This window comes from Canis lupus, chromosome 20 (assembly GCF_048164855.1).
Source record: "Canis lupus baileyi chromosome 20, mCanLup2.hap1, whole genome shotgun sequence".
NCBI lineage: Eukaryota > Metazoa > Chordata > Mammalia > Carnivora > Canidae > Canis > Canis lupus.
Genome location: NC_132857.1, coordinates 57,892,467 through 57,906,204, shown reverse-complemented (window position 1 = coordinate 57,906,204; position 13,738 = coordinate 57,892,467). Strand labels below are relative to the sequence as shown.

The 13,738-nt window shown below is 55.1% G+C and overlaps 1 protein-coding gene across 24 annotated transcripts in view; it reads left to right on the top strand.

Moving 5' to 3' along the window:
- Positions 1-12,507, top strand: part of NEB (nebulin) — a 200,919-nt gene extending 188,412 nt beyond the window's left edge. For 7 of the 24 annotated variants that reach the window (XM_072789183.1, XM_072789189.1, XM_072789188.1 and 4 more), the window contains 12 exons: positions 51-143; positions 1,096-1,188; positions 1,748-1,840; positions 3,168-3,260; positions 3,428-3,520; positions 4,118-4,210; positions 4,844-4,951; positions 5,029-5,212; positions 5,430-5,522; positions 6,972-7,112; positions 7,938-8,044; positions 11,746-12,507. In XM_072789183.1, coding sequence (XP_072645284.1) covers positions 51-143; positions 1,096-1,188; positions 1,748-1,840; positions 3,168-3,260; positions 3,428-3,520; positions 4,118-4,210; positions 4,844-4,951; positions 5,029-5,212; positions 5,430-5,522; positions 6,972-7,112; positions 7,938-8,044; positions 11,746-11,919 — 1,365 coding nt within the window. In that variant the 3' untranslated portion in view covers positions 11,920-12,507. The remainder of the gene's footprint in view (positions 1-50; positions 144-1,095; positions 1,189-1,747; positions 1,841-3,167; positions 3,261-3,427; positions 3,521-4,117; positions 4,211-4,843; positions 4,952-5,028; positions 5,213-5,429; positions 5,523-6,971; positions 7,113-7,937; positions 8,045-11,745) is intronic. The other 17 variants (XM_072789194.1, XM_072789191.1, XM_072789186.1 and 14 more) reach the window with 8 other exon arrangements.
- The last annotated feature ends 1,231 nt before the right edge of the window (positions 12,508-13,738 follow it).

The window sequence follows — 13,738 nt, the reverse complement described above, 5'->3', positions numbered from 1 at the left end:
TCTTGACTGCTCTTGTTTTTTTTTTCTGGATGCTTTCTTGTGTTGTACAGGTGTTGTACAAAGAAAACCTCGGGAAGGGGATTCCAATTCCCATCACTCCAGAGATGGAGCGAGTCAAACACAATCAAGAAAACTTTAGTTCGGTATTTAAAAGAAAAAAAAAATCCCTTTAACTATTTTTAAACCAAAAATTAATGGCTATATTTTAAATCTAATCAGCTTATCCCAGTAAAAACTCTGACATGTCTTGTTCATGACCTAACGCTGCCATCTCCCCTGAATCCATTGCCCCACTTTGGTTAAACATTAATACCATTATTTGACTTATAAAAAAATAAGTTCAGTATTATATCCCAACCTTTAAAACCATAACCTTTCTCAGTGTCTAAGGACCCACATTTATCCTGCTTTGGCAAATTTGATCTGAACATAAAGCTTCCAAAAATGTATTTAGCAAAGATTGGACTGTTGGCCCCACTTCCTGTTCTAACCTTCTCTGTCCCTACTGGTATCTACACAGATATTTTGAAGTTTCTTTTTTTGTAGCATCTTGTCATTGCTCTCCATATGCTTTAAAAATAATTCTTCCCAGTATGTTCACCCAAACTAAAAATTAAATACCTGGACTTCTTTTGAAAGTCAACAAAAGAAGGTTTGTGCACATGTATCTTAATACTGTTTTTTTTTTAAAAAAAATCAGATCTCCTTATGTGGTTTATTAATAACATTTCCAAATCAAAAATAACTTCGTTGGTTCTCCTTTTGTCTCTTACTCTTTTTACTTCTTCTCTTCCTCTTAACAAACCGGCTGGGGGCACTAATCGTCGGTTCCCTTTCACCGCACACTCTGCAGAGATTAATCCAAACAACAAAAGTAACAAAACTTTCCTTTCCTGTCTCAGTTTTTGCTGCTCTTTCCTGCATTCCCTTACCTAATGTCTTTAGGCTCCTACAGGTTGGATCTAGAAGCTTCTGGTATCTCCCTTCCTCTAACCTCCTCTCTTTCCTCTTTGCCCTTCCTCCCCCCCACTTCTCCACAAAAGGGGGAAAGTGGTTGATCCTTCTTTTTGTTCTGGATGCTCTCTTACCATACAGGTGCTTTACAAGGAGAACCTGGGGACAGGGATTCCAGTCTCCATCACTCCTGAGATGCAGAGAGTCAAACACAATCAAGAAAACCTTAGCTCGGTATTTTGGAAAGAAAGGGAAAAGCAGCTGCCACTTAACCTCATAATTAGATAACACTTGACACGTATTCCTCCTTAAAACCCACTCCCCTGCCTTTGTTTCTAATATACCTCACTTAGCAAAAGGACATACTTTTTATATTTTTATGTTACTACTATGGATTCGACTTTCTAAAACATTCATAACATTTAATTCTGTTATCCCATCTCGTATTTTTAAATATTTTTTTTAAACCGCTTGTCTCTTAGTTTGCTTGGATAACAACAAAACCGAGTTCTAACAATCTCAAACCCCCCTGTCATTGGTGGGAGGCACGTGCTCACAGGAAGGACAAAATGACATGAATGACGGACAGCCTTCCCCCAGCAGCCGAGGTCCTTCCTTCCCCGGAGCTCTGCTGCCAGTAGTCGGTTGGGGCGGCTGGTCGACCTGTAACTCCTGGCCCCCTGGACTCGACTGTGTCCTTTGGTAACAAGGAGGTTGAACTCACACTTAAAATCTTGCAACCAATGAAATGTTACTTATTTTTCTTTTTTCTGGATGCTTTCTCATCACACAGGTGTTGTACAAAGAAAACATGGGCAAGGGAACCCCTTTACCTGTCACTCCAGAGATGGAGAGAGTCAAACACAATCAAGAAAATATTAGCTCGGTACTTTGGCAAGACAAGAAACAACTACTACTTTAATGACTTGAAATAATACTTATTAATCCTACTTTAAAAAAAAACAACTTAAATTTTGTGAATTTTGTTTATCCCATGTATCCTTCTGTCCTAGAAGGCTACTCTTAGCTTTAACTCTGTAATAACAAGATTGCTTTAATCCAGTTCTAATATCAGGAAGTAACAGATTTTTCCAATTTCGCTCAGCTCTCCCCAAACTCACTCTCTACCATCCTCAAGGTCTCTTTGTTTTACATACTCATGAAATTGGGGGAGGGGCCTGGTCGATAGGAGAGCGCTCTCTGGAAAAGTGACTTGTGATCTTGTTTTGTTTTTGCACCTGTGACGTTAGGTTCTAATTTAACCTGTCAGATTTAGACAAAGAGACCTTGGGAAAAAATAACCCCTGATCCTCCAAGGATAATGACATTTCTATTCCATCTGGTATTTAAAAATATTTTTTTAAAAAAACCACTTGCCTTTTAGTTTGCTTGGATAACAAGAAAATTGAGTTCTAACAATCTTGAGTCCCGGGTGATTGTTTAGAGGTACTGTGCTCTTGGAAATGGAAAAACTAAGATCCACCAGTTTCAGAAAATTACCAATTAAGAAGGAAGCGTCACTCAAACGGTTTTTGCTTTACCAATTTTAGTTTTTTGTTGTGTTTATCATGGTGTCTAACTGCTAACTGGTGAGCCGTTTGCCACAAGCCTGCGCTCGGTGTATCCTGGTTTCTTGCTGACCAGGGGGTTGGGGTCCTGGAAGGAGACGCCCCCCCCCCCAGCCTCCCGGGAGAGCAGGGCCTCGGACTCCCGGAGCACGTGCCACGCCCCGCTGCCGGGTCCCGCTGGGGGCGGGGGCCTTGCCGCTCAGGGACCCCTTCGGGAAGCGCGGTGCCCCCGTGAAGGGCGCCGGGGCAGGCCCTGAGGTGCAGCATCCACGCTCCTGCCCGTGTGGCGCCGAGACCCGCCCCGGGACGCTCTAGAGGGTCCAGGGGCCGCGCCCCGGCCTGGCCCGCCGCTCCCCTGGGGGGCGGCCCCTGCACCTCGGGGCCTGGCTCGGGGCCTGGCTCGGCCGCCTGCTGCCCGGAGCGCGGGGGTGGCCTTGACCCCAGCCCGCACCCCGGATCCGCCGTCCCCCCCCCCCGCGCCCTGCGGCCACCCCAGCCCGCCCCCGCCCCCCACGCCCTGCAGGAGCCGCCCCCAGCCCCGCGGCCGCAGGCCGAGCCCCGGAGCCCCGGCACAGCTGATCCGTCCCGTTCGTCTTGCGGGCGCTAATGTCGTCTTCTTTCCGGCTCCTCGGTGCCGCCGCGTAGGTTCTGTACCGGGAGCAGGTGGGGAAGGCGACCCCGACCCCCGTCACGCCGGAGATGCAGAGAGTCAAACGCAACCAGGAGAACATCAGCTCGGTATCGTGGGGGGAGCGGGCGCGTGCGGCCCCGGCCCCGGCCCCCCCCCCAGACACGGGCCGGCTGTCGCGGGGCCCCCGCCCTCTCGCCCCCGCCCCCGCCCCCGCCCCCCAGTACGCGCGGCCCCCGCCCGAGCCCCCGTCTCAGCCGGCACGTGGCCCCCGCAGGTGTCGTACCGAGAGCAGGTGGGGAAGGCGACCCCGACCCCCTTTACCCCCGAGATGGAGCGAGTCAAACGCAACCAGGAGAACTTTAGCTCGGTACCTGGGCGGCCGGGGCGCCGCGGCGTGGGGCGCCTGCAGACTGGCTGCGGCACTAACCCCTCGCACTCGCCCCGAAACTGACCTCGGGAGCCCCTCTCTGCCCCTAAAACCAACCAGCGACCCCAGCAGCTCCCACCGATTAATTCCTCCTCCTGGGCTTTACACGGAACGTGCAACGTGCGGACGGCTTTCCTCCCGCTGTGACCCCCCCGTGTGGCCCCCGGTGTGACCCCCCCTGCGCCCCCCACCCGGTGTGACCCCCCCTGCGCCCCCTCACCCGGTGTGACCCCCCCTGCGCCCCCTCACCCGGTGTGACCCCCCCTGCGCCCCCTCACCCGGTGTGACCCCCCTGCGCCCCCTCACCCGGTGTGACCCCCCTGCGCCCCCCACCCGGTGTGACCCCCCTGCGCCCCCTCACCCGGTGTGACCCCCCCTGCGCCCCCTCACCCGGTGTGACCCCCCTGCGCCCCCCACCCGGTGTGACCCCCCCTGCGCCCCTCACCCGGTGTGACCCCCCCCTGCGCCCCTCACCCGGTGTGACCCCGTGGCCCCCCTCCCCCGCCGCTCGCTGACGCCGGCGCCCTCGGCCCCCAGGTGTGCTACCGGGAGAGCGTGAGGAAGGGCACGCCGACGGCCGTCACCCCAGAGATGGAGCGAGCCAAGCGCAACCAAGAGAACCTGAGCTCGGTACTGGGCGGCCGCCGCCTCCCTCGAGCATGTCCGCCCCGCGTGGACGCGCCCTCGCCCTCGCCCTCGCCCCGGCGGGCAGGGGGCCCGGGGGTCGCGGCCCGGCCCCTTAACACCTGCGCCGCTTGCTCGCCTGCAGGTGGACGCTGCGATTAACGCAACCGGCCTTTAGGTGCCCGTGGCCGTACCCAGGACGAACACCTGCGGGCGTCCCGCGGCCCCGAGGGGGAGGGGGGTGGCCCGGGTCACGGCCCGTAACACTTGCTGATGTCCCGCGGCCTGCGGGGTTGGGGGGCGGCCCGTGTCGCGGCCTGTAACACCTGCCGATGTCCTGGGGCCCCGCTGGGCTGGGGGGGCCCGGGTCACAGCCTGTAACACCCGCCTAACACCTGCCGATGTCCCGCGGCCCCGATGAAGGGGGGGGGGGGTGCGTCCCAAGTCACAGCCTGTAACACGTGCCTAACACCTGCCGATGTCCAGTGGCCCCGCTGGGGGGGGGGGGGGCGGCCCGGGTCACAGCCGCGGCCTGTTGACCCCTAGGCCGGGGCCCTGAGACACGTGCGGCCCGGGCTGGGCGTCGTCGGGGCTCCATGTCGGGGCCCGCACCTGCTGACGCCCCCCCGCCCCCCGCAGGTGCTGTACGCCGACGGCTTCCGCAGGCACATCCAGGGCAGGGCCGCGCACGTGCTGGACACCCCGGAGATGCGGCGCGTGCGCGAGACCCAGCGCAACGTGTCCACGGTGAGTGCGGGGGGACGGGGTGGGGAACGGGGAGCCCCGGGCCCACGCACGGGCGCCCACGAACCGCGGCCCCGCAGGTGAAGTACCACGAGGACTTCGAGAAACACAAGGGCTGCTTCACGCCCGTGGTCACGGACCCCATCACCGAGCGGGTGAAGAAGAACACGCAGGACGTCAGCGACATCACCTACCGCGGCATCCGGAGGAGGGTGGTGGAGATGGAGCCGGGCCGCGGCGGCCAGGCCCAGGAGCCCGTCACAGGTGGGGGCCGCGGGGGGGGCGGGGGGGGCTCCGCACGACGGCCTCGGCCTGGGGCTCCCGGCACCACCGCGCGCGCCTCCGCCCACCACGCGAGGACCAGGTGTCCCGCCCCGGCTGCCCCCCCACCCCCGCTCCCAGCGCCGCCACCCCCCCGCACCCCCCCGCACCCCCCCGCACCCCCCCGCCGGGGTCCGACCTGGGCGCCTGTCCCGCGCAGGCCTCCGCGTGTGGCGCACCAACCCGGGCTCCGTGTTCGACTACGACCCCGCGGAGGACAACATCCAGTCGCGGAGCTTGCACCTGCTCAACGGTAGGGGCGGCTGCGGCGGGCGGGGGCGACCAGGCTTGGCGGGGACCCTCGGGGCCGGACCCCTCCGTGCTGGGCGCCGAGGCCGCGGAGGGGCCGCCGGAGTGTGGGGCCCCGTCGGTGCCGCCCCGTGCGAGGCCCTCCGTCCCCGGGGAGCCCGGCGGGACCAGGGAGGCCGGAGGGACCAGGGAGCCCGGCGGGACCAGGGAGCCCGGCCGCCAGCCGGGGAGGGATGTGCTGACGCCTGGCGGCCCCCCCAGGGCAACAGCCTGTGGCCGCGGGCGCTCGGGGAGGCGGGAGCGGGGATGGGGGGGGCGCCCGCCCTGCTGCCAGGCACCTCCAGGACCCTCCGGGGCCGCCGCGGCGTCTGCAGGAATCCACGTGCCCCGGACCGGGGTACCCGCAGGGCCTGCCGCGGCAACACACCCACCCCCCCCACCCCCCCCACCCCCCGCCGTCTTCCCCCAGTCTTCCCCCCACCACTGTCTTCCCCGTCTTCACCCCTACTGTCCCATCCCCCTCCCCCCTCTCCCCCCTCTCCCCCCTCTCCCCCCTCTCCCCCCTCTCCCCCCTCTCCCCGTCTCCCTCCCCTCTCTCCCTTCTCCCTACCCCCGTCTCCCTCCCCTCTCTCCCCTCTCCCTCCACCCCCGTCTCCCTCCACCCCCGTCTCCCTCCACCCCCGTCTCCCTCCACCCCCGTCTCCCTCCCCTCTCTCCCCTCTCCCTCCCCTCTCTCCCCTCTCCCTCCCCTCTCTCCCCTCTCCCTCCCCTCTCTCCCCTCTCCCTCCCCTCTCTCCCCTCTCCCTCCCCTCTCTCCCCTCTCCCTCCCCTCTCTCCCCTCTCCCTCCCCTCTCTCCTCCCCTCTCCTCCCCTCTCCTCCCCTCTCCCCTCCCTCTGCTCCCCTCTCCTCCCCCTCTCCTCCCCTCTCCCCTCCCTCTGCTCCCCTCTCCTCCCCCTCTGCTCCCCTCTCCCCTCCCTCTGCTCCCCTCTCCTCCCCCTCTGCTCCCCTCTCCTCCCCCTCTCCCCTCCCTCTGCTCCCCTCTCCCCTCCCTCTGCTCCCCTCTCCTCCCCCTCTGCTCCCCTCTCCTTCCCTCTCCCCCCTCTCCTTCCCTCTCCCCCCCTCTCCTCTCCCACTCTCCCCCCACCCCAGCAGCCTTGGCCTCACCCCTGCCCTGCTACTCCCACTGGTACAGCCTCATACCTGATCCTCCACTACCCCCACATGACCGCAGCCTGACCCCTGCACCCCCACTCACCCCGCACGGCCCCCCCCTTTACTCCGGGTCCCCCCCTCGCGGTCTCCCCCTCTCCCCCCCAGCGGCCTTCCCCCCCTCCTCCCCCCTTTCTCTCCATCCACGTCTTAAACCCTCCACCGCGTCCTAAGGCGTCCCCCCCCCAGCGCCCCACCCCCCACCCCCGCTGCTGTGTCCTAACCCCCCGCCCGCCCCAACAGCCCAGGCGCAGCGCCGGAGCCGCGAGCACTCCCGGGCGGGCTCGGCCAGCGCGCTGAGCGGCGAGGACAAGTCGGAGCCCTCGGAGCCCGCCGACCAGCGCCTGTCCGCCTACAGCGACGGCATCGTCTTCACCGCCTCAGGTACCGCGGGGGCCGCCCGCCCTCGGGCTCGGGCTCGGGCTGCAGCGGCCGGTAGAGGCTGGGCAGCGGGCCTCACGGGGCTTCAGGCTGGGGGGGGGGGGGGGGGCTTGGGCAGCAGGTGCAGGCCCCCCCAGCAGGTGTGCCCCCCCCACGGGCAGCAGGTGCAGGCCTCCCTCGTGGGCAGCAGGTGCAGCCCTCCCCCCCCCCCCGCGGGCAGCAGGTGCAGGCACCCCAGCAGGTGTGCCCCCCCCACGGGCAGCAGGTGCAGGCCCCACTCCGGGCAGCAGGTGCACCCCCCCCCCCGTGGGCAGCAGGTGCAGGCCCCCCCCTCCGTGGCCAGCAGGTGCAGTCCCACCCCCCCCCGCACGGGCAGCAGGTGCAGGCCCCCCCAGCAGGTGTGCCCCCCCCACGGGCAGCAAGTGCAGGCCCCACTCCGGGCAGCAGGTGCAGCCCCCCCCCCGTGGGCAGCAGGTGCAGGCCCCCCCCAGCAGGTGTGCCCCCCCCCCGCGGGCAGCAGGTACAGGCCCCCCCAGCAGGTGTGCCCCCCCCACGGGCCGCAGGTGCAGGCCTCCCTCGCGGGCAGCAGGTGCAGGCCCCCCCCACGGGCCGCAGGTGCAGGCCTCCCTCGCGGGCAGCAGGTGCAACCCCCCCCCCCCCCGCGGGCAGCAGGTACAGGCCCCACTCACGGGCAGTAGGTGCAGGCCCCCCCCCCCGTGGGCTGCAGGTGCAGGCCACCCCCCTCCACGGACAGCAGGTGCAGGCCCTGCCCTTCGCGGCCAGCAGGTACAGGCCTGCCCCGCGCCAACCGTCCCCCCACCCCAACAGCCTACAAGCACGCCAGGACCACGGAGCTGCCCCCGCAGCGGTCCTCGTCCGCGGCCACGCAGCAGACCACGCTCTCCTCCATCCCGTCGCACCCCTCCACTGCTGGCGTAAGTGCAGCCCCCGCCCCGCCTGCTGTAGGCGGCACGTTTTTTAAAATTAAGATTTATTTATTACTGAGAGACACACAGAGAGAGGCAGAGACCCAGGCAGAGGGAGAAGCAGGCTCCCTGCAGGGTCCGGACCGGGGACTTGATCCCGGGACCCTGGGGTCACACCCTGGGCCGCAGGCAGACAGCCTCTGAGCCTCCTGGGGGCCCCTCGACGCTCTTTTAATGCACCTATTACCAGGTGTATGAGAAACGCTTCATTCCCAAGCTCAAATTATTTAAACTAATGATCCCTTGGGGCTCACTGGTCCTACCCACTACCTTCAAGTATCTGCTGCTTGGAATCCTCGTTCAAGAGGATTACGCATGTGTCACGCATAAAACATGTCATCTTAGATCTCCCTAAATATAAGGGATATAAATGTAAATAAATATAAAACAATACATATAAATAAGTCAGTCATGTTTACAGTTCACCAAACTACTTTAAAAACTCAGTTTAAAACCCTGGATTCATCCATATCACAGAAACTTAATTCTTTAGGGTTGAAATAAAAGTATTTCTATGAACAAAAATATTTGTATGTAGAAAACTGTCTTTACAAAAGGACAAAGATCTAAGTAAGTATTAAGACTCATTATATCCGGGAACAGAACCTTGTAGTCATTTCTCGTGAAATAAACCCATGAACTCAAGGCAACTCCAAAATCCTAGCATTCTGTGTATTAAAGTTAACATTGTGTTTATTTGACAGAGTGCATAAGCAGGGGGAGCAGCAGGCGGAGGGAGCAGCCGACTCCCCACCGAGCAGGGAGCCCGATGTGGGATCCAGTCCCAGGCCCCGGCTGGGAACATAACCCGAGCCGAAGGCAGCCACTTAACCACATGAGCCCCTCGGCTGCCCTCCAATAGACAACTATTAACCAAATAGGAGCAAAACATACTGTAAAGCTGCTATCATTAAATATGGGGTTAGCATGGGACTAGATATGAGAATAGCTTACAAATCAGCAGGGGGAAACAGTAAAATTGTAAAATACTACTGAAAATTAGAGGCCACTTTTATAATATCGGGACAACCAAGGCCCTCCTCAGCAAGTTCCAGAACCTAAGGATGTGAAAGAAAAGACCACATATCTGACCATAAAATTTTAGAGATTTTGAGAGAAAAACGCGAGCAAGCAGGAGCAGTGTGGAGGGACTTAATCCCAGGCCTCTGGACCAGAAGATTTTAAACTTTTTTTTTTCTTTTTAAGATTTTATTTATTTATGACAGACACACACAGAGAGAGAGAGAGAGGGGCAAAGACCCAGGCAGAGGGAGAAGCAGGCTCCATGCAGGGAGCCGGACCTGGGTCTCGATCCCGGGACTCTGGGGTCACGCCCTGGGCTGAAGGTGGTGCTAAACCACTGAGCCACCTGGGTGGCCCTAAACGTTTTTATAATAAAATGAAATATATCAAACTGGGAGAAAATATCTGCATATATAACAAAAAGCCCTATCTAAAAGGCATAACACCCAAAAATTCATTGGCAAATTATTCCTTCTGGTCAAAATAAGATATGGAAGCAAACGAATAGACAACTTACAGCAAAAGAAATAGAAACATCCAACGAAAGTGTCCACCATGACTGCTAACTAGGAATATGCAAATTAAAGCAAAGTATAGTGTTAGAATCCTCTCATGGTAGTGGGTTTTTTTTTATTATTAAAATGAACATACCATTTGACCTACTACTTTCACCTTTAAAAGGTCTTTTCCTGGGACACCCGGGTGGCTCAGGGGTTGAGCGTCTGTCGTCGGCCCAGGGCATGACCCCCGGGGTCCTGGGCCCCCCGCAGGGAACCTGCTTCTCCCTCTGCCTATGTCTCTGCCTCTCTCTGTCTCATGGATAAATAAATAAAATAACAAAAAGCTCTTTCCCTGAAATACTTGCCTAAAGCAAACATTAGAGGATTGGTGTAAAATAGTAACAATTAAATGTCCAGAAGTATAGAAATGGTTAATTTGTGATCTTACAATACAGAATTCTCTGCAGCAGTAAAAAATGTAAGAAAAAACACAGATCTGTATTTATATGGAAGGACCCTGAAGTTATATTAAATGGAAAGAACAAGTCAGAGTATGAATCTCAGTAACTGTTCAGGAATGCAGGGGGGAAGGGGAAACCTGTCTTTGATCGTTTCAGAATGCCAGGAAAAACTACGTGGGTGACATCTCCAATTACTAACCAGTGTGGCTCCCATGAAGGAAATTTGGGCACTTTCAATTTTTGTTATTTTTATCTACAAGTAGTGTTACAAGAGCCGAATTACATCGGAAACCGAATTACATGTAAAACCACTTGAGCTCTAACCTTTTTACCACATTTTTAAGTGTTCGATACATTCAGGCTTGTGTACAGATCGCCAGAGATCTCCAGGGCCCATTCGTCTTAACGGGAACTCCATGCTTACTGATTAGTAAAGTGCCCACTTTCCCTTCTCCTCTCCTTGGGGTTTTCTTGTTTAATGTGGAGGACAGCTTTTAGGAACTTTTACAACCAGCGTGCTTCCAAATTCCCAGTGAAAGAATACGTGCAGTATTGCTTTGGTCTTTCAAATTTTTATTCTTCAAAACACAAAATTGACTTTTTCAAAAGGGAAGAAAAGGCCACATACAAAATTAGCACATTCCATTCTTTTTTCATAGTTTTATGAACATATTAACATACCATTAAGTTCATTTGAAGCGTATGGGTCCACTGATTTTTATTTCATTTGGTTATTCAACTGCTACCATCATCTAATTTTATAACATTTCATCACCCTAAAAAACCCCTTGTACCCATCAACGGTCCCCCCATCCCATCCTGAGGGATCCACTAATGCTCTTTGTCTGCATTTGCCTGTGCAACGTACTTGACATAAATTCAGTCACACAGTATGTGGTCTTCGGGGACGGGCCTCCTGTCCTCAATGCCGAGGTTCGCCTGCTTCTATCACGGCAGTAAAAACTCCTTAGTACCGACTGTTCCATCGTGTGGAAATACCACCCTGCCTTCCTTCATCAATTGATAGGCATTTGGCTCTTTGCCATTTTTTGACTGCCGTGAAGGATACCGGGAGTGTGGACGCACGAAGTACCGTGTGGACATACGTTCTCGCGCCCCTTGGGGATGTAGGTAGGGCCGCAGTACCGTAACTCTGCATCGAACAAGGGAGGAGCTTGCAAAAACTCTTTGCCAAGTGGCTGCACCATCTTACTTTCCCATCAGCAGCTTTTCAAATTTCTCCACACCCTCCCTAGTATCGGCTCTGGGTCCTCGCTGACTCCTACCGTTCTAGCGTGTTTGAAGTCGTAGTTCCTTGGGGTTTTCCCTGCTGACTGAAAACATGGGCTATTCGTACATCTCCTTTGGAGAATTCAGATCCTTCGCCTCCCTCCCGCCTTTTTTCAGTTTTGAATTGTAGGAGTTTTTATCTTCTGGATGTAATCCCTTACTGGATGTATGATCAGCAAATACTTGATCCTGTTTTGTGAGTAGTCGTGGGTAGTCTTTTTACTTTCCTGGTGGTGGTTGTACATTCTCTTTGTGTAACTTAGATAGACCTTAAAATTAGGTGTTCGGGTTGATTGTTGCAAATCTAATCGTGTGTGTGTGTGTATATATATATATATATATATTTTTTTTTACCTTTTTCCATCTTCACAAATAGAAGATCTTCCGTGCCATGTACGACTATATGGCTGCTGATGCAGATGAGGTGTCCTTCAGAGACGGAGACGCTATTGTAAACGTCCAAGCGATCGACGAGGGTTGGATGTATGGCACTGTGCAGAGGACGGGCAGGACCGGCATGCTGCCAGCCAACTACGTGGAAGCCATTTAAGCATTTCTGAGTATTGCACTGGTCTGCGGGACCTGCACATCCTGCAGTCAGGGTTTCAGTTCAGACTCCCCACCATTATTTCCTAAGCTCTCAAAGCTGCCCAATGGTTTTTCTGTGTCAATATGGTTAACAGTTGCACCATCCCTTAATTTGTTTCTATATGAACCTCAGTAATTCTCCAGTAAAACAAATCTTAATATCACTAATTGTCCAGTTACTAAACTAGATCTACTTCATTATTTTCTGGACTTACACATATAACTTAAGAGACATTAAACCCATAGGTTCGTGATTCTTAAAACTGTCATTACTAAATTTTCCATGTTGCCTTAAAGTTTAATTATAGAATAGATATTTTAAAAGTTTATGCAATGTTTATTGCTGTATCAACCCAGAGTCTTTCTCCATTATGAAAATGTTCAACATTATTTTTTTTTTTAAACAAGGATTCTGAACATGTTAAACACAAAGAACAATGGCAGAAACACTCACCTTTTCCTTGCTCACTGAATGCTCATGCTTTTAATTCTATTCCAGGTCTGAAGTTACAAAGGTGATAGTCAATAAAGTCTAGAATTCTGCAATAAACACCACTGAAGTAGTAACTTATTTTTAAAGGTTGTTTTGATCAACAAATCAATTTCAATAAAGCAAATCCATCAGTTTAGACTTCACTAAAAAAATTTAAATGTACCGTTAAAAATGTACACACGTGGCTTTCTCAGGACTATACTGTATTCAGCAAGCTTCCCTTATGGCTCAGCTGATAACATTTTATAAACCACTGTGGGGTCATCAGTGGACAGCTGGGAAAGGGATGGCACTGCACGCCCCAACCCTACTATTTGCTACAGACCTGCCCTTCGGGTGGGTGGCCAGGGCCCATCCAAAGCATTGCTGCTGCCTGGCAGTGGCCCAGCACCACTCCACAGACTCCTGCCCTGAGAAGGGAGGATAACACACACCCCGGCCCAGCTGTGTGGCCCCAGCAATGGACTCGGGGCAGACATCAGGTCTGACTGTGGGCCCCACACACCAATGAAAGCTTCTCAAAGGACAACACAGGGAAAGCTTAAGGCAGTTCCATACCACTGCATCTCTGGCGAACACCTCGTCTGACTCAACTCAAGCCCAGGGAGGCCCCAGACTGGCCCACTCATGCCACAGGAATGAAACCCTGTCCACAAGTGGCAACGAAAGCTATTGCAGATGACTGGACCGAAGGCAGACGTGACTCCCCCACAAACCGGGGTACACGCAACACACACAAGCGATAGCCCCGAAGAGCCAGGTTTTGGTGAGTGGAGGATATTGAGCAGTAGGGCACCGCCACAGGACCTCTTCTTCATAAGGCTATTACTTGCAAAATCAGGAGACGTAGTTGACTCTCCTAACACACAGAAACAGATGCAGCGTTAGATAAAATGAAAAGTCAGAGGACCAAGTCCCAAATGAAAGACCAGGACAAATCACAGCAAGAGATCTAAAAAAAACCAGAACTAAGTAATACACCTGATGGAGGGTTTAAAGCAATAGTCAAGGATTCTGGACTTGAGAAAAGACTTTGAGGACATTGGTGAGTTGCTCAACAAAGAAAACCATGAAAACCAATCAGAGATAAACTCAGTAGTTGAAACTAAAAATATAATGGAATAAATAGTAGACTTAGAGGAAGCAGAACAGATCAGTGGCCTAGAGGACAGAGCAATGGAAAGCAATCAAGCCGAATAGGAAGGAATAAATAAATAAATAATGAGAATAGACTAAGGAAAAACTAGGTGACACCATTAAGCCTAATAACAATTGCATTACATGGATC